The sequence below is a fragment of the Chelonoidis abingdonii genome, chromosome 23 (assembly GCF_003597395.2).
Source record: "Chelonoidis abingdonii isolate Lonesome George chromosome 23, CheloAbing_2.0, whole genome shotgun sequence".
Classification (NCBI taxonomy): domain Eukaryota; kingdom Metazoa; phylum Chordata; order Testudines; family Testudinidae; genus Chelonoidis; species Chelonoidis abingdonii.
In genome coordinates this window covers 10,756,262-10,773,417 of record NC_133791.1, presented here as the reverse complement: position 1 = coordinate 10,773,417, position 17,156 = coordinate 10,756,262, and the positions used below count along the sequence as shown (strand labels likewise).

General features: G+C 48.6%; 1 protein-coding gene across 5 annotated transcripts in view; it reads right to left on the bottom strand.

The window, feature by feature from the left end:
- Positions 1 to 17,156, bottom strand: part of PIK3CD (phosphatidylinositol-4,5-bisphosphate 3-kinase catalytic subunit delta) — a 38,289-nt gene that overhangs the window by 5,761 nt on the left and 15,372 nt on the right. For 4 of the 5 annotated variants that reach the window (XR_012654780.1, XM_075060333.1, XM_075060332.1 and 1 more), the window contains exons 8-20: positions 16,013 to 16,234; positions 11,914 to 12,010; positions 11,307 to 11,437; positions 9,776 to 9,835; positions 9,275 to 9,442; positions 8,575 to 8,696; positions 8,270 to 8,413; positions 7,019 to 7,118; positions 4,248 to 4,426; positions 3,915 to 4,024; positions 3,112 to 3,190; positions 1,841 to 2,008; positions 853 to 976 (exon numbers count right to left, since the gene is read on the bottom strand). Coding sequence is in view for 4 of the 5 variants with exons in the window: in XM_075060333.1 (XP_074916434.1) it covers positions 853 to 976; positions 1,841 to 2,008; positions 3,112 to 3,190; positions 3,915 to 4,024; positions 4,248 to 4,426; positions 7,019 to 7,118; positions 8,270 to 8,413; positions 8,575 to 8,696; positions 9,275 to 9,442; positions 9,776 to 9,835; positions 11,307 to 11,437; positions 11,914 to 12,010; positions 16,013 to 16,234 (1,704 nt within the window). In the remaining variant the exon portion in view is untranslated. The remainder of the gene's footprint in view (positions 1 to 852; positions 977 to 1,840; positions 2,009 to 3,111; positions 3,191 to 3,914; positions 4,025 to 4,247; positions 4,427 to 7,018; positions 7,119 to 8,269; positions 8,414 to 8,574; positions 8,697 to 9,274; positions 9,443 to 9,775; positions 9,836 to 11,306; positions 11,438 to 11,913; positions 12,011 to 16,012; positions 16,235 to 17,156) is intronic. The other variant, XM_075060334.1, reaches the window with a different exon arrangement.

Below are 17,156 nucleotides of genomic sequence, written 5' to 3'. Positions count from 1 at the left end.
GGAGGCACCACAGGGTGAGTCCACTCCCTTACAAGCACCTAGCAATCTACTGGGCCTCTTTCTAGTTCATCTCCCATAGGCCAGTACATGGCTGTTTCCTATGGCTTTGACTCATTGCAAACTAAACTGAACAAGAGATGGGGCTTCCACACCTTCCCACAAGACTGTCCCCAGTCGAATGTGTCCTGTTGGCAAAAGGGGTTTCCCCTTCCTAGCTTTGCCTGCAGCCTCTGGAATAATGGAAGTGAAGGATACAATATAAGCTTCAAGATGAGATCTGAAACCCACAGTCATTAAAAATCCCAGGGAAATGAAATTTCAGCACAGGTAACTACATTCTTTGGGACCTCAGCTTTCATTAAAGGCTCTAGTCTTTGTAATAGCAAAGTAAAGTTTCAAAATGGGAAGCCAGCATAAGTGATCTCTGCCTGAGTCTGCAGACAGCCTCAAACAGCTGTGAAGTGTGACTTGCACCCTAGTAATTATGAAGTGGGTGTTAACACTAGTTAATAAATACTGGCATTTCAACTGTCCTGAACTATTTCACTGCTGATCAAGGCATGCAAAAAAGAAGGGCAAATATATTCTGAAGCTATGTAATCACCTAAGAGTCAAGTCTTATTTTGGCCACACAAATGGGCAGAGCTAGGGAGAATTTTTCCATTCTCTACTATTAGGGTGGAAGGTCTGGGAGATTTATCTGGCTCTGAGCAGCTCCCACACTATCTGGTCCGAAAATAGCCAAGAAACCAGCTGGGATGTTTCTGTTCCCCTCGGAGTGGCCTGCACACACTATGGCCAAAGAGACAAACAGCAGCAGTGAGATCTCCAGTACTAGCGAACGCTCCATACCTGGCCAGTTTCCCGGATCATGATGTTGTCGCTGTGCCGGTCCCCTATCCCCAGCACATACGTTGCCACACAGTACCCAGCACAGGAAAGAGTGAACTCCTCTATGGCTTGTTCTAGTGCTTCACTGCGAGGGACAGAAACAAAGATGAGTCTAAACCCAAACAGATGATGTACTTTGAATACAAATACTTTACCCTAGGGCTCCTTGCTCTCATACCCCATTCTCCATGTCAACCTGCTGCACCCAGTGTGACATGTACACAAACTACCAATCCTGTGTTTTCTGTAAGGTCCTTCACCGGAGACAACTCTTGTCCCTCCTCCATGAGAGAAGGGTGGATGGGACTCCTGCTCAGTCTCAACCAAATCAGTTGGCTTCACAGGACTGTGGGGACTGAACAACCTCACTCATCCCTAATGGTGGTTCCTGCAGGTCTGGGACAGGCGGGGTGGATTTGGGGAGGAGGGAAGCACTGTTACTGCCTGTCACTGCTAGAGAACTCGAGCCTGCAGGGCCATCAATCTGGCCCTCTCATTTATATCCCTTTAGTATCATCAGGCTTCTGCAAAACAGGGAAGATGCAGGCAGTTATCCCTTAGTGCATCAAGAGCCTGATCCAACTAGCAATGAGCATCCATGACTCCCAGTAAAGCTGTGGATGCTGAGCTCAGCACCTCTCAACCCCCCAGGCTGGGGGTGAACCTGAAAAAAGCCTCTTGTATCCCAAGGGAGTGGTGAGCTTTGTCCTGCCCTGGAACATTTCCAAGACCCAGCTGGACACATGGGATGCTTGCTGGTATATAGGGCAAGGACACAGGCACTAGAATGAAGCTATAGCCCAGGGATGCAGCATGCACTCCTCATTGTTCCTGGATGGCTTGGAAAACAGAAGGAACAGAAGAGGGGAGGTGACAATAGAGCAAAGCAACAGAATGTGTCTCCAGCTGGAAGGACGCCTGAAGCTGCAGTGAGCACAGTCCCACCTACCCTGGGTTCTTGGATTTTAGCCAGTTCAGCAGCGCATCCTTGTTGAAAGCTGCAGTGGCTGCCATGTTGCTCTTGTTCAACTGGATGTTGGCAATGGTGTCCGAGTGCATGACGACTTCGATCAGCCCCGTCTTGTCGCCTGTGGAGAGGCAGCCGTAAGGGGTCATCCTGCAGAGATGAGAGAAACACCTTCCACTAAGACCTCACACACGTTGGCTTGGCTTTTCTTTGAGATTCCCCATCCTCCCCTTTACAAAGAGGATTTGCTGGCATAAATCCTGGGTGTGTGTGTGTGTTTCACCTAAATTTCACACACAGCAACCGGGGACCTCTGCAAATCCCAAGGGTACTCAGCCAGCAACAAGCATCAGTGTACAAAGGTCCCAAGCGCCTCGACTTCCAATGATTCAAGTGAGCTGAGGGCAGGTTGCACCTTGGAGGACTGGGCACACAGAAGAAAGAGGTCTCACCTGGAGGCCCGGGTTAAACAAGGAATATTTTGCCCTTGTCTAGCATCTTTACTCTGAGGCTCTTTAAGCATGTTACAGACATCCACTAAGCCTGGTCATAACCCTCCTAGGAGCCTGGTCAGTTTCATTACACGTCTTCCCCCCCTCCCCCCAATTTTAAAGACTGGCAAGGGCAAAAGGAGGTACAAAGAAGCAGTGTGACTTGCCCAAGGCTTCAGAGCTACTCAGTGGCACAGCTTCAAATAAAGCTGAGGCAGCCCAAGTTCCTGTGCCCTACTCTAACCACTACTTGCGCCACTGAATTTCAGGGCCGATAACAGCAATAATGATGGGAATAGGCCCATCTCTAACAACAACTGGAAACTTCACTCACCATCTTCAGTGGGGGGCAGTGGTGATGGGACACTGATCTGGAAGAGTTCCCCTTTGGTTGTTGGGGTAAGTAGGAGGGGAGCAGGAGCTGCAGTTATTCTGCCCCCTCCATCCACCCTCCCTCTCATTAGCCCCCTAAACAGGTCTAGCAGTTGGTCTCATGTGTAAGTGCAACCCCACTGGTTCCCTCTAGGGGCAGCTGTGACACAATCCTCCCATGTCCACTGTGATTTCAGCTGCATTTTCCCTCACCCAATCATACCTCTGCTCTTATCTCCCCCGAAACAGCCCACTCCCCACAGACTTAGGCACACAGGCTTTGTCTCTGTCTTTCCCTGGTAGGGCAATATAGGAAGACTGACAAAGGGAATCAGTCGAAATGCAAACCACCATTGGCATAGCACAAGTGACTCAGCACTGATGACTCACCTCAGGTCCAGACCCTCCTGCTTCCACAGTACGTCCATCAGCTGGATCATCTGCAGAGTCAGCATGTCCTGACGGAGATCTAGTCAGACGTTACAGATGAAGACAGTTCTATTTCTCCCATTTTCCCTTCCTGCTCTCTTGAGAGCATATGCACATGGAAGATGCGTTTGCCATATTTCTCACTTTCTATAGCTGACCACTATGGGGCACCTGCATGCACCAGAGTTTCCCACTGTCACCGCAGTTGAGCCTGGCAGTGTTAGTTGCCTTCCCTCTCCCCAGAGCGGGACAGGTTTGTCTACAGCATTTCATTTTGCCAGGGCTCTGATCCCATGGCTCTGTCTGGGGCATTTCAGAAAGCCTCTCTCTGAACAGAGGTATAGCTGAAATCACTGAGCCTCAATAAGCCAAAATGCACTATGGCAGGACCCCTTGCTACAGCGAATCCTACTGGCAGAGGCTGGGATAGGAATACCTGAAAGCTCTTCCAGGCCCAGCACTCCTTCCCCAATCCCAGTAGTGGCTCCTGCTAAGAGAGGCTAGGACTCTCGCACAGCTCCAGCCCCATTCCTTACAACGACTGGGGCTACAAGGAGGTCTGAATGACAGAGCTGTGCCTGACGACCGTTTAGATAAGAGCCTGCTAGATCTCCATCAGAAATCCTGATGTCAAAGCCTCAGTCTCCTCACCTAACAATGATACACAGTTCAGAGTCCAAGCCCCAACCTATTTACTGCATGGGAATGTTTTATATCCATTAATGCCCCCTGGAGATCAGAGGTACAGAACTTGCAGGACTTACCATCTCCATTTTTGAAAATGATGCCCACTCCCCTTCCATCTGCTTCTTCATTATTAAACACAATCCACAACGGCTTCATCTTGGAGTCCATAAAAGTGCACTGATCCACACTAGAGAAAAGGAAGAAACCTTTCATCAATCAGGGTCTCTCCCCACTCAGACATGGGGAGTGGAGCCTCATATGCAAAACCAGCTGCAAATGCTCCTAACAGACAAGAGACTAGCACAGGTGGGAGGTAGAGATCAGGAAAGCCAGTGATCTAGGCTCTTCCACCGAACAGTAATGAAAAAACCCCATGGCAGTTAAGGGCACAGAGCACCAATCCTCCTTACCAAACTTCAGCAAGAATAATGGTGGGGTTCAGGGGGCACTGGAGATTGGAAAGTGCCTCGAGATAGGTCTCCTGCTTCATGCACACATGCATCATCTCCTTGGCTTGTGGTTTAGTGGCCTTCTGAGAGCTCACTTTAATGAAGTCATTCAAGGCTTTCATTTTATTAAGTGCTTCCCCCTGACACAGACAGAGGAAAAAAATTAAAGCGAGAAACCCTGCTTATAGGGCCACATGGGAAAGTAAGGCTGGCTTCATTCTCGTCTCCCCCTAGTGAACACTGGCTACACACAGCATGTTTGGCCGTGGCTGCCCGAGGGAAGTACAGAACTTGGATAGCAGGGATGTTGGCAAAGCAGTGTAGGGACTCAGTCCTGAAATTGAGGGTCAGTGTGCAGGCCCAATAAGAGAGAGGGCTGTGGGTTAGGCGAGAAGTGCACTGGCAGAGCTGCATAGGGATCCCAGGACTGGAACAACACACATGGTGTGGATCACGATTGATGTGCATTGGCTAGTTCTGCTGACAATCCTATGGGTCCTTCCCTTTCCTAATCGCTCTCTTCCTCTTTATCTAAAGTACTTCCATGGCCCATCACCATAGTACCTGAGCACCTCACAGTCTTTAGCGTATTGATCATCACCACAGCCCCAGAGGGATGGCAGCGCTATTATCCCCATGTTACAGATGGGGAACTGAGGCACAACAAAGACTAAGTGGCTTGCCCGAGGTCACTTGAATCCAGGTCTCCCAAGTCCTAAGCTCCTGCCCTCCTTCCTCTCTTGTGAGCACTAACATTTCATCCAGAATTTAAATAAACAAAAACTATCCCGTGTTCACCATGAACTGAACAATGCAGTTTCATCAGAGCACCAGCCAAGAGGGCAGTGCCCCATCGCCCTCTGCTGAGGGGAAGTTACCAAACCCACTGTGTGGGGAGGGAGAATTTAACATATCTTTATCCTGCAGTATAACTGACGGCTTCTGGTTGTGCACAAGCGCCTCTCAGGAGCTAAAGTTTATGCTGCGTGTCACCAGAGAGGTGATTTGCAATCACATCTTGGATTTGGCCTATGACCTGACTATCACAGTCACATGCCTACTCCTGGAACAGCTGTGTCCAACAGTCACAGATAATGCTTTGCACTTTTACAGCCCATCAGCCAATGGCTGAAACCCAGATTTGTAAAGTGCTTAAATAATCCCCACCTGGGGAAAGAGAAGTGCAGAAAGTTACGGCACTAAATCAGACAGTGAATCAACAGCAGAACTAGGAACAGACACAGGAGATCTGACTCGGTCCCCACTAGTGAACATTGCATTGCACTGCCCTGCTGGTCTGCAAAGAGTCCTATCCATTCTGGACCAACCCAGCTGGAAGGACTGCAGCTTCACTTCTAAACCTCGTGGGCTGTGTGTGTGTGGTGGGGAGGGACGTGAGCAAAACTGAACATGGAGGGGAACTCTGGGTCTAACACCCCATAAAGAAAAGAATTATCACTGTCAGTCTGATATCAGTTAGACTAAGTCCCTTGGGGCAGGGAGCATCCTTTTGTTCAGTGTCTGCACAGTGCCTAATACAATGGACTCCAGGCTGGGGACTTATCAGTTGGAAGCGACAGAGAAGGAGAAAGACCAGGGTGTATTTGTTCATCACAGGATGACTATGAGCCAGAGAGCCACCAGTGTGATGCAGCTGCGAAAAAGGCTAATGCAGTCCTCAGACACATCAGGTGAGATATTTCCAGTGGAAACAGGAAAGTGTTAGTACCATTATACAAGGCACTGGTGAGACCTCATCTGGAATACTGTGTGCAATTCTGGTCTCCCATGTTTAAGAAAGATTCATTCAAACTGGAACCGGTGCAGAGAAGGACTACTAGGATAATCTGAGGACGGGAAAACCTACCTGAGAGGAGAAGAGAAAGAGCTTGGCTTGTTTAGCCTAACTGAACGAAGGCTGAGGGGAGATATGATCGCTCTTTATAAATATATCAGAGGGATAAATACCAGGAGGGAGATTTGTTATTTAAGTTAAGCGCCAATGTTGGCACAAGAACAAATGGATATAAACTGGCCATCAACAAGTTTAGGCTTGAAATTAGACAAAGGTTTCCAACCATCAGAGGAGTGAAGTTCTGGAACAGCCTCCCAAGGAAAGCACTGGGGGCAAAACATCTAACTAATTCCAAGACTGAACTTGATAAGTTTATGAAGGGGATGGTATGGTGGGGCTGCCTATGATGGCATATAGCTGATCTGTGACTGCTAGCAGCAAATATCTCCAACGGCCGGTGATGGGACACTGGATGAGGAGGGCTCTGAATTACTAGAGAAAATTGTTTCCCAGGTGTCTGGCTGGTGGGTCTTGCCCACATGCTCAGGATCTAACTGATCACCATATTTGGGGTCAGGAAGGAACTTCCCCCAAGGTGAGATTGGCAGAGACCCTGTGGTTTTTTGCCTTCCTCTGCAGCATGGGGCACAGGTCACTTGCAGATTTAAACTAATGTAAATGGTGGAGTCTCTGTAACGTGAAGTCTTTAAATCATGATCTGGGACTTGAGTAACTCAGCCAGAGGTTAGGAACCTATGTCAGGCCAGGTGAGGTTCTGTGGACTGCAATGTGCAGGAGGGCAGATGAGATGATCACGACGGTCCCTTCTGGCCTTAAAGTCTATGAGTCCGTGACTAAGGCTCCTAGGCACTACAATAATACAACATGCGGCTGTGAGCAAGGGACGGTCAGCCTTCTGCCGGACAGCAGCCCTTACCTGCTTCATTAGAACTTTCATATGGTAGTTGCTGCCTCTGCAATAGGCCTCCAAAATCAGGCCAAACCTGAGGGCGACTGCAGGGACGTGCATCTCTGACCTATAGAAAGAGGGAGATTAAAGCTAACCTGACTCTCTGCAGCTAGTGACTAGTTCTTCTGTTCACACCAGCACAGGAAAAATATTATTAATGGCTCCATTTAGATTCCTTTTATGTAACCGGGGTGGCGGGGTGGAGAGAACAGAAGGTTCTAAAGAAAACTTCATTGCCTGAAGCCACGAGCTTTCTTACTGGATGACTAACTCGTTAAGCATTCCTTTCGGAGAACCACCTCAGTGTTCTGGCCTGGAGGAGCCTGAATCCACGTTTTCAGAGACTGCTGATCCCAGGTACCCAGCCTGAGACATCTTAAAGGAGTCCAGTTTTCAGAAAGTGCTGAGCACCTGCCTTCTGAAAAGCAGGCCCCTGTAGGGCACCCAATGGAAGCATCCCCCAATCACCAAATTTGGGCATACACTGAGATGGGTCTAAGGCTTCATGGGGAGTGGAGAGAGGAGGAGGGAAAGCGTGCCCTGAAAATGCAACTTTTACATCAGGATCACCAACGTACATTACAGGTGCAAGCTAAACTGATACAAGCCAGAGTTAACCCAATAAAAATGTGTCTCCACACACAAGGTTTAACTAAGTCAGTGCACCATCATACCCCTTGTTAAACTAGTGCAACTTTGGGTGTGGATCAGGCCTGGTCTGTCCCAGCAATCTGGAGTCTAAAAATATATCACCATCTTGCCTCTCCGATTCCAGGGTGAGTTTGCCATGCTGGCAGTTAGAAATAACACGTGAAATTGTCAAAAGCACCTAAATTGACCTAGAAGCCTGAGTCTCCTGGGAAATCAACGTGTCTTAAGCTCCCAAGTCACTAAGGTACTTTTGAAAACTGTACTCAACATCTTTTTACTTGTCAAATGAGTCTCATTTGATATGGAATCAGCAAGAGAAGAAACAGAGAAGACCCTGGGATGCCATTTTTACAGTCACATTCAGAGTCAGAACTGCACTCCTGGAAGTCTGACAACCACAGAAATACTTCACTGAAAGAGACTGGGTAAGAATGATCAATAGCCTTTCAATACATGTATTGAACCAAGTGTCTCTCTTTCTCTCTCATATACACACTATCAGGATTTCAGTAAATGCTGGTTTTACATGGTTACCCAAGCAGAGTCTGAAATAAGGTCACTCTTTACCTGAGATGCCAAAACAGAAAGTGTCCTATTTTGCGATTGGCTAAAGCTCTTTCCAGTAGAAACTTGGTTAATTCACAGTCTAAGTAGGATTCATACTTGAGCACCTGGACAAGCTGCAGCAGATACTGGAACAATTCATCATCTCTGGGAAAGGAAAAGGAAGATCAAAGACGACATCACCTTGGCTGCATCAATTGTACTTATGTGTACAAAAGAGACTCAAGCATTTGCCCATAATCCTCTTCTGCCACCCTATAGCCAATCAGAAAGCAGCTCAACAGCTTCCCCCCACGGTGTGTACTCACGTCAGCTTTTTTAATGAGTTGATCGTGAAGGAACCAACATAGCGATCAGGGAAGCTAAAATCCAGCAGCTCCAGGGCATTCAGGACAGGCAGCTCTGGCCAGGACTGGAGCAGTGAGATCATCTGCAGGGGCAAGAACGAGGTGTGAAACAAGGAGTCAGAAAGGAAGCGGAGACCTTGGAGGGAGCAGCATCTAAACCATCGGGAGAGGCTGATGCAAGGAGCCAGGCCTTGAGCCTGGAACACTTTACTACCTGACAAGGTTGCATTTGTTTTGGCCTCGGCAGCTGAATGTTCTCTTGGGGGGCAAGGACAGTTTTCATCTGTCTCTTGTTCAGCGCCCAGAGACTGCGAAGCCCAGAACACAGGAGAACCTTGACTCTGTCAGAGATGGTTCAGGGGAGTTCACAGGGGATAAGGTCTCATTGTACCCAGCGGAACCGGGAGCCAGCCCCCCAAGTCCAAACCCAAAAGCCATACAGCGTATACCACCTGCACCGTAACAGAATCCACAAGCTCTGGGATCTCAGGACCTGAAGGGGCTGGGGATGCCCCGATGTGCCTGTGCACAGAGCAAAGGCCGATGGAAAAGGGAGGACAAAAGCAGCCAGGCACTGTCCCCTGCTTTCCAACGGGGGTCCTCAGACTCTGTAATCTGGGCTGGCTGCTTGACCCATGGTCCTCACCCGCCCCAGCCTCACCTGGGCAACATCCTCATGTTTGTTCCACTTGGTGATGATGAGGAGCTTTGCCAAGGCCTCTGGGTACTGGTCCCGGATCTCGTACCTCATCTTCCACACTAGGTCCTTCTCATGCTCATAGAGTTCGGTGTGGCTCCTTCGCTCCAGGATCTCCCTCAGCTGCTGCTTCTGCTCAGAGGAACGTAAGGGGTTCAGTCTGAATCTGAAATGGCCTGGCAGTTCTCTCCATTCCCTGGGAGATGCTGCAAGGCTGGGTCCCAGCGGGAGCTATTAGGGTGCACAACCCAAGTGGGGAAAGGAGCCAGGATGGACACTTGACACAGCTTGTGGGGCCCCTCTCCCAGGAAAGCCAGGCCCATGCAGAGCTGAGGGCAGCTGGCTGAGGATGGGGTAGGGAGCAGGTCTCCCAGAAAAAGCACCAAAGGAGACCCATGTGTGCAGTTCCCTAGGGAGCTCCTGTCAGACTTGACAGAAGTTGGCTGGATGATGCCAGACACTTACCTCCTCTGGATCCTCTAGTGTGGCACGGGCGTACTCTCCGTTCCTCCCCAACTCCAACAGCTGCAATACGAGTACAGGCTAAGTGAAGCGTCTGCCTTCATCTTCTTCACAGCCCACCTGCCCTTTATGCCCACCAGGAAGCCCACTCTTCAGTTACTCTTCATGAGAGCCCAGAGAGTGCCCAAGCCCTCCAGAGCAGAATCATGCCCTGCTGACAGTTCAGCAGCAGGAGAGTCAGTAGTGATCAGCCATGCAGTTCTGCTCTCACGACCAGGGGTCACTGCACCCAGCAGGAATAAGAAGGTAGAGAAATGGGAAGAGGACAGCAATCATGCAAGCCAAGAGTTCAAGTCCCTCTGGGAGAATGGCGCGCCTGTCAATGATCGCAGAGAGGTGAGACACAGCTGCGGTCAGTGATGTCTAAGATAACACAAACCATTCCCTCCAGAGCAACAACAGAGTGATGGATTCTTGAAGTGCTCTGGCCAAGCGGATAGTTTTGTACAAGCTGCCATGGGTGGTGACACACTCGGTTATGGACGTGTCTGCATGGAATTATCCACCTCTTCCAGCAAGAGCAGAATTCCCGCCTCCTTTTCTGGAACAGATACAGCCTCTCCTGGAGCTGTTTCCATTCCAGATGTCTGGTCAGTGGAAATGAGCAATAGATGTAGCTTTCTCATACCACATTTTCAGTTATCAGTGAGTGCTGGCCAGCTGGGAGCTCTCTTACAGCACTCATTTTCCCTTATGTCTTTCTTCCCGCCTTTCCACAAATCTCACGCCAAGACACAGGCTTTTTCAGAAACCTGCCCTTCTGTAAACACTGCAGAATTCTGGGCCCTTCACTCCTGACCTGCAGCTGCCCAGCTGCAATTTTACTCTTATTTGGAATCAGGCAGTTTTGCATTAACAAGCTTCCACTAGTGATCGGGAAACTCTTCCTTTTTTAACAAAGCCAATTCAGATAATCTGAGGTCGTCAACAGAGGAAGCCCAAAGTTCTGACCCAGCTGAACACAGGCAGAGCTCCCTTTCCACCACAGCTTGCCAAGTTCGTAAATCTGTCTGCAGACAAATGCTCACAGAATAGAATCATAGAAGATTAGGGTTGGAAGAGACCTCAGGAGGTCATCTAGTCCAACCCCCTGCTCAAAACAGGACCAACACCAACTCTATCATCCCAGCCAGGGCTTTGTCAAGCCAGGCCTTAAAAACATTTTTAAGGACGGAGATTCCATCACCTCCCTAGGTAACCCATTCCAGTACTTCACCACCCTCCTAGTGCTTCACCACCTCTCTACGGAGAGCAGATTTTCTGGGTCTTATATGGGACTGACTGACTGACAGGCTGGACCCACCCCAGTATGTGTTGCGATAAGAACAAAGCTTTCCATTAGTCCTTGGCAGCCTTTATTAACCAGCTACTTACACCCGGCTCTTCTGTACTGCTCTATGGGACACTTTAGAACTTTGTGTTCTATAGGCCTGGAAGCAAGATGACCCATCCGGAGAGATGCCCTGCCCTTTACCTGCTCTAAAGATGGGTAGTACACAGGATGGGGTGTGACGCTGGGGAAGCAGATGACCAGGGCTGCTGCACTTTCCGTGTTCGGGTTGCTCTGGACTGTGCCCATGGGGTTCAACAGCTCCCCTTTCTCATCTGAAAAAGTAAAAAGATCCTCAAAGCTCAGTGAAGGGAGGTGGGAGGGCACCTTGAGACTCGGCAGCATGGCTAAGCAGACAGGGCACTGGACTGGGACTCAGGAGACTCGAGTTCTAGTCTCATCTCGGACACTGATCTGCTGTCTAGCATAGGGCATGTCTCCTCAGTTCCCTGTGCCCCTTTTCCCCTCCCAGCCTGCTGTGTCCTGTCTCTCTAGCTTGTGAGCAACTCCGGGCAGAGTATGTCTCTCATGACATGTGCATCCAGTGCGCAACACAATGGGCCCTCCTCAGGGTGGGGCTTCTAAGTGCTACTGTAACACAGAGACTTATCAACAGTCATACTAGCTGGCAGAAAGTGTGTCAGTAAAATACAAAAACTTCTTGCTCCTTCTGTGCTGCTAAAAGGAGATGCAGCTCTTCCCCTCCTGTGCTCCCTCTCCACCCAGATGGAGGAGACCACAGCTGTGGTACCTGGAAATGATGACCACATGTGCAGGCAGCACTCTCCTGTTTTCAGCTGGTCCTTGTAGTCAAAGAGCATGACATTCACCCAGGCTATTGGACAGTCCTGCAAGGGGAACAGGGAGATTGAACCAGGTGTGGTGCCAGGAGCCGGCTGATGGGAAGAGGAGGGTGAGCAAGGGCAAAACAGGCCCCCCAAAATGTCAAGAAATAACCCCTCCCCACAACAGCCCTTGGAGCAGGTAAACATACACCCAACAATATATAGTACCCATTGCACCCAGCCCTGGGATGGAACCAGCAGCTTTTCAACTGCTTGTAGAACATTACGCTTCAGTTTAGAGCAAGAAGAGCACTTGAAACTGCAGGGGGGAATTTCAGAAGGCAGCACATAGTTACTGGAGTTGGAATTTGGCCACACAGATGAGACTGAAATGCCTACACTTGTGGGAAGTCCCATGAAATCTTGATCACATGTGGCAAGGACTTCTGAGTAGGGGTTATCTCACAGCACAGCTCCTCCTAGCACTATCCTGAAGCACTGGTTCAGTGCAGACTTAGAAGGGAGAGCACCACCACCACCTCTTTCTGTGGGTTTTCTCTGGAGGTCTACCATCTAAACACTGACCATGTACAACCCTGCATGGCTTTAGCAATCTACCAGGATCACAGCACAAGATGGCATTAATAGATTTGCTAACAGCTTTAGAGAGACAAGGTGGTGGAGGTAATATCTTGTACCGGACCAACTTCTGTTGGTGAGAGACACCAGCTTTTGATCCTGCACAGAGCTCAAGTTTGAAGAAGAGCTCTGTGTAAGCTCGAAAGTTTGTCTCTCTCAACAGCAGAAGTTGGTCCAGTACAAGATATGACCTCACCCACCTTGTCTCTCTAATATCCTGGGACCGACACGACTATAACAACACTGCATTGTTAACAGCTTTGTCTTTTTCATGGTGTAGCATAGCACAGCACTTGGGCGACAATACTTGGTTACCTACACACCTGGAGAACCCCTGGGTTTCCAACAAGGCCTTCCAACCCTAACTCTGTAGTGTTCTCTTACCATTACACTTGGCCACTCTGTATTTCTACAGCTCCCTCTAAGCCACTTTAATACAGGGATCAGTTCAGTAAATATGGATTCAGAAACCAGGATGTGTAGATAAAGCCAGGTATATCTGAACAAGAGGAAGACGGGGGTGGTGGTTGTTATTTAATAAAGGGAGAGGGACGGATTGCTGATCTGTACATAGAATCATAGAATCATAGATTATTAGGGTTGGAAGGGACCTCAGGAGATCATCTAGTCCAACCCCCTGCTATAACAATTAGCACTTTCTACCCATAGATCTCAAAGCACTTTACAAAAGGTGGCGAAGTATAAATAACCTCATTTTACCGATGGGGAAATCGGCACAGAGATGGTGGCAGAACCAATAATAAAACCCATCTCTCCCAACTCGCAGTCTGGTGCTCTGTCCATTAGACTACGCTGCCTTCTTGAAATTCCACTGGTGAGCTGAGTTTGTATGCACTCAATTCTTCAACAAAACAGTTTGGTCAATACGGCAGAACCAGCATTTAGCAAGACTTGTAGGAAGCCACCAGGGTCTAGGAGCAAACTAGCACGGAAACTGATCTCCCAAAAGGGTGACTGGGCACAGACCTCAGATGACATTATCAGCACAGCCAGAAAGGAAAATTTCAGTACAAATGTGTGTGTCCACACAAAGGGGGCATCTATCAGATTTAAAAAGGAGCCATGATAAGCCCTTTACATCCTCCCACTGACACATTCTAAAGAAAACACTAAGGCTTCTCTAGCAGTCCTGGCAAAGAGATTTTTAATTCATGGGAAAGGCAGGGAAGTCAACTGTTTTTCCAGAATAATAAACATGAATCACTTCTGACTGACCTCTCAATCTCCAAGCCCCATTGTTGATTTAGTCAGACTCTGGGTATCTTCAGCATGATCACCTTTGCAACATTAATTTCTAGTCCATAATGAGAAGCCAAACAACAGAAGTCCCTATCAAAACACATGGTGGAGGCGGCCAAAGCACAAAGTGAGATACTTCGTGGACAAGGTCCAGAAAGCAGTGACTCAACATCGTCTGTGTAAGGGCAGAAATAGCTTTGGCATGACTCAAAGAGGAAAGAGAGCAAATCAGAAAAACACTGGTCATCAGACTGATTCCTGTAAGCATGCAGGTTCGCCTCTTTTCTTGGTAGTAAGTGATTTAACCTCACCTTCCTGCTTCTGAACAGGCCAGAGAGCCCAACGGCACTCTCCAGCTACAAGTCAGCTAGTTCATGCACTGCATCTCAGAACAGTTACAATGCTATTAGCAAGCAAGAGGCTGACCAGGGACCGTGCTAGACAATGGGAAAGGTCGTGGTACAAGGCTGGGAGTTTCAAAAGAACTTAAAGAAATTGGGCGTACAATTCCCACTGAATTTCAGTGATGGTCTAGATATTACTTAGTCCTGCCAGGACTGCAGGGGACTGGACTAGATGACCTCTCAAGATCCCTGCCACTCCTATGATTCTATGAAATTTGGGCCCCTAACGGACTGCAGCATTTGAATGACTCAGGGTTTATTTGTACTGTGGTAGCACTCAGAGGCCTCAGTCAGGGATCGGGCTCCACTGTGCTAGCCATTGGTTCCCACACTTAAAAACCACAGTCTCTTCTTCAAAGTGCTTCAGTCTCAGGCCTCCATGCAAATGGGACCCCTGCACAGAGTCCTGTTAACGTCAATCCATTGTGCCCACAAGGAGCCCCATCTACGCCAACATGGCTCTTTGCAAGCACAGGGATCCCATTTGCAGGGAGGCACTTGCAGGACTGGGGCATCAGGAAGACTTTATAATCAAACAGTATCAACCCTCTGCTTTTCTGTCCTTTTGCAAAGGCGGCCTGGTGAACCCTGCATACCTCTGGTTCTCAGCTTTGGGACTGTGCCTATGTTTTCATGGAGGTTGCAAACTTTTGTACAGAATCGAAGCATTTGCGTAGAAACAGAAGTGTTTCTTGACCTTTGGGGGTCATTAAGAAAACTTTCCAAAGTGAAAGAGCTGGAGAGATTAAGTTTACTAACTAGATAGTACCAGGGAATGTGCAATTCCTGGGTGCAGAGAATATGCTTTTGGATATATATCATATCATGAATTAAAATGATCACATTCTTGTGCACTGGCTGTAAATGCTGCATTTGGCCTCATGTGGGACAACAGACTTTACCCTGGGTCTTCTCACTTGGAGCTGAAATAGCATCATGCATCCTTGAATACAGGAGACAGGATTCTGAGAGATGGGGATCACAGGAGGGTCGTTTTGGGGGTGCAGGAGATGAAGGTGAGAGAACAAAAAGAGCTCGCAAAGTGAATTTGAGCACCACGGGCCTTCCCTTCTGTTGCTTGCACCAAACAGCCTCTCTGAACGTGTCTGTGCTTCCCTGCTTGTCCAGCCCATTTCAACACATCTTTTCTGCTCCCTGCTTATGCCTCTTGTTCTCTCCTCCGCTTGGCAGTAAAGTAGCTCTGCACAGGGTTTGTTCTCACTCCCCCTGGGCCGTAAACTAGTTCCTTACAGAGTTTGTTCTCTTCTCCCACTCCCTTTGTGGTAAACTAGCTGTGCACAGGGTTTGCACGAAAGACATTACTACAGAGAATCGTAATCACAGAACGAGGTGTAATCTCAGCTACAAATGAGGAAGCCCTGGAATGCAGAGAAAAGGAAATGAACACAAATAATTACCTTTTCTTTGCAGTTAAATATAGAGTAAATATGATTATTAACTATGAATTTCCTCTTCCCTCCCTCCCCCGCGGGGTTACAATGGAACAGCTCCATAGTAATGGCAGCCATTCCCCAATTTCCTGCTCCCCTTGGAGCAGTTACAATGGGACAGCCCATCGAACCGGTAGCCATTCCTGACCTCCTCAACCTCCTTGGAGCGGTTGCAATGGGACAACCCATCATGGCAGCAGCTTTTCTACGGGCTGAAGTTCTCTCTTTGAAATGCAAGAGTCCTATGGGTTTAGCTCAATGCTGCTTGCGCTGCCACACATAGCTGGTAAGACTGGCCCAGCCTCACTTACAGCTTTCTTGGATTTTTTCTTGGTGGATCGTGCCTTCTTGGCCTTCTCGATGACAGCGTAGAGGGCGAAGCAGAGCCGCGCCATGCGGGGCAAGTCGCAGATGCTAATGTCAAAATCCAGCCTTTGTTTCCACACTGGCTCCGAACACACATTCACCTCGGCGCTTGACACCATCTTGCAGAGCATCTCGTTGCCATGGTAAAGGCCGGCCTGCACCACCAACTGAGAAACAAGAGTGCATTGGAATCACAATGGCCTGAGCTCTTTGCTTCGGGGGTGTGATTAAAACAAGGCCAGGACTCCTGGGTGCTATTCCCATCTCTTGCCACAGTCTCTCTGCGACCCCTTGGTCAAGTCTCTTAACTTCTCTGTGTGTCAGCGTATTGATCTATACAGTTAATATGATCTCTTCCTACCTCACATGTGGGTTGTCAGATTTAATTAATGACTGCACAGTGCTCATTTAATCCACTAGTAAGTTTGTACTACATGTCCCTTTCTGTGCCCGATCAAGTCTGTTACAGCCTTGGCTACTGAGCCTGACTATTTAGCTGTAGGCACCCATGTCTCTCTCTCTCTCTCGAGGTCACCAGATCAATTCCCAGTGTGTTGGATAAGATGGCTGCTATCACCCTTCCTAGAAAGCACATTCTGCCCACATATATGTAATGTTTGGAAACCCTGGGAGTGTAAATTCAGTGCTATCAGAACAGCAGCCCTGAAGAAGTAAATCCTGTTACTCCCAGGACTGGTACCACATGGGCAACAGTGGTACAAGCTGTCCTTTGCCAGTATGCCTTACCCAGGACCCAGAGAGACTCCTCTCTAGAGAAATTTAAGCTGATATTTTCTTAGGAGCACTGAAAGTCAGTGGGAGTTGGGCACTTAATTGCCTTAGGTTGGAGTTTTCAGAAGCCCAATTCCCAGTGCAAGTCAACAGGGAATTGTGCTCCTATATCACTTAGACACTTCTGACAAGCCCTCCCTTGAATCTCCACACTCCAGTGAGTCATTGGCCTTTCTGCTGAGCCTGCCAACACGGATGCCAATTGCTGCTATTGTTTTTTTTTCTGGTGGGGACATGCTGGGTAAAGTTTTCAAAAGGGCCAAGTGACTTAGGAGCACACTTCCCATTTTCAAGTGA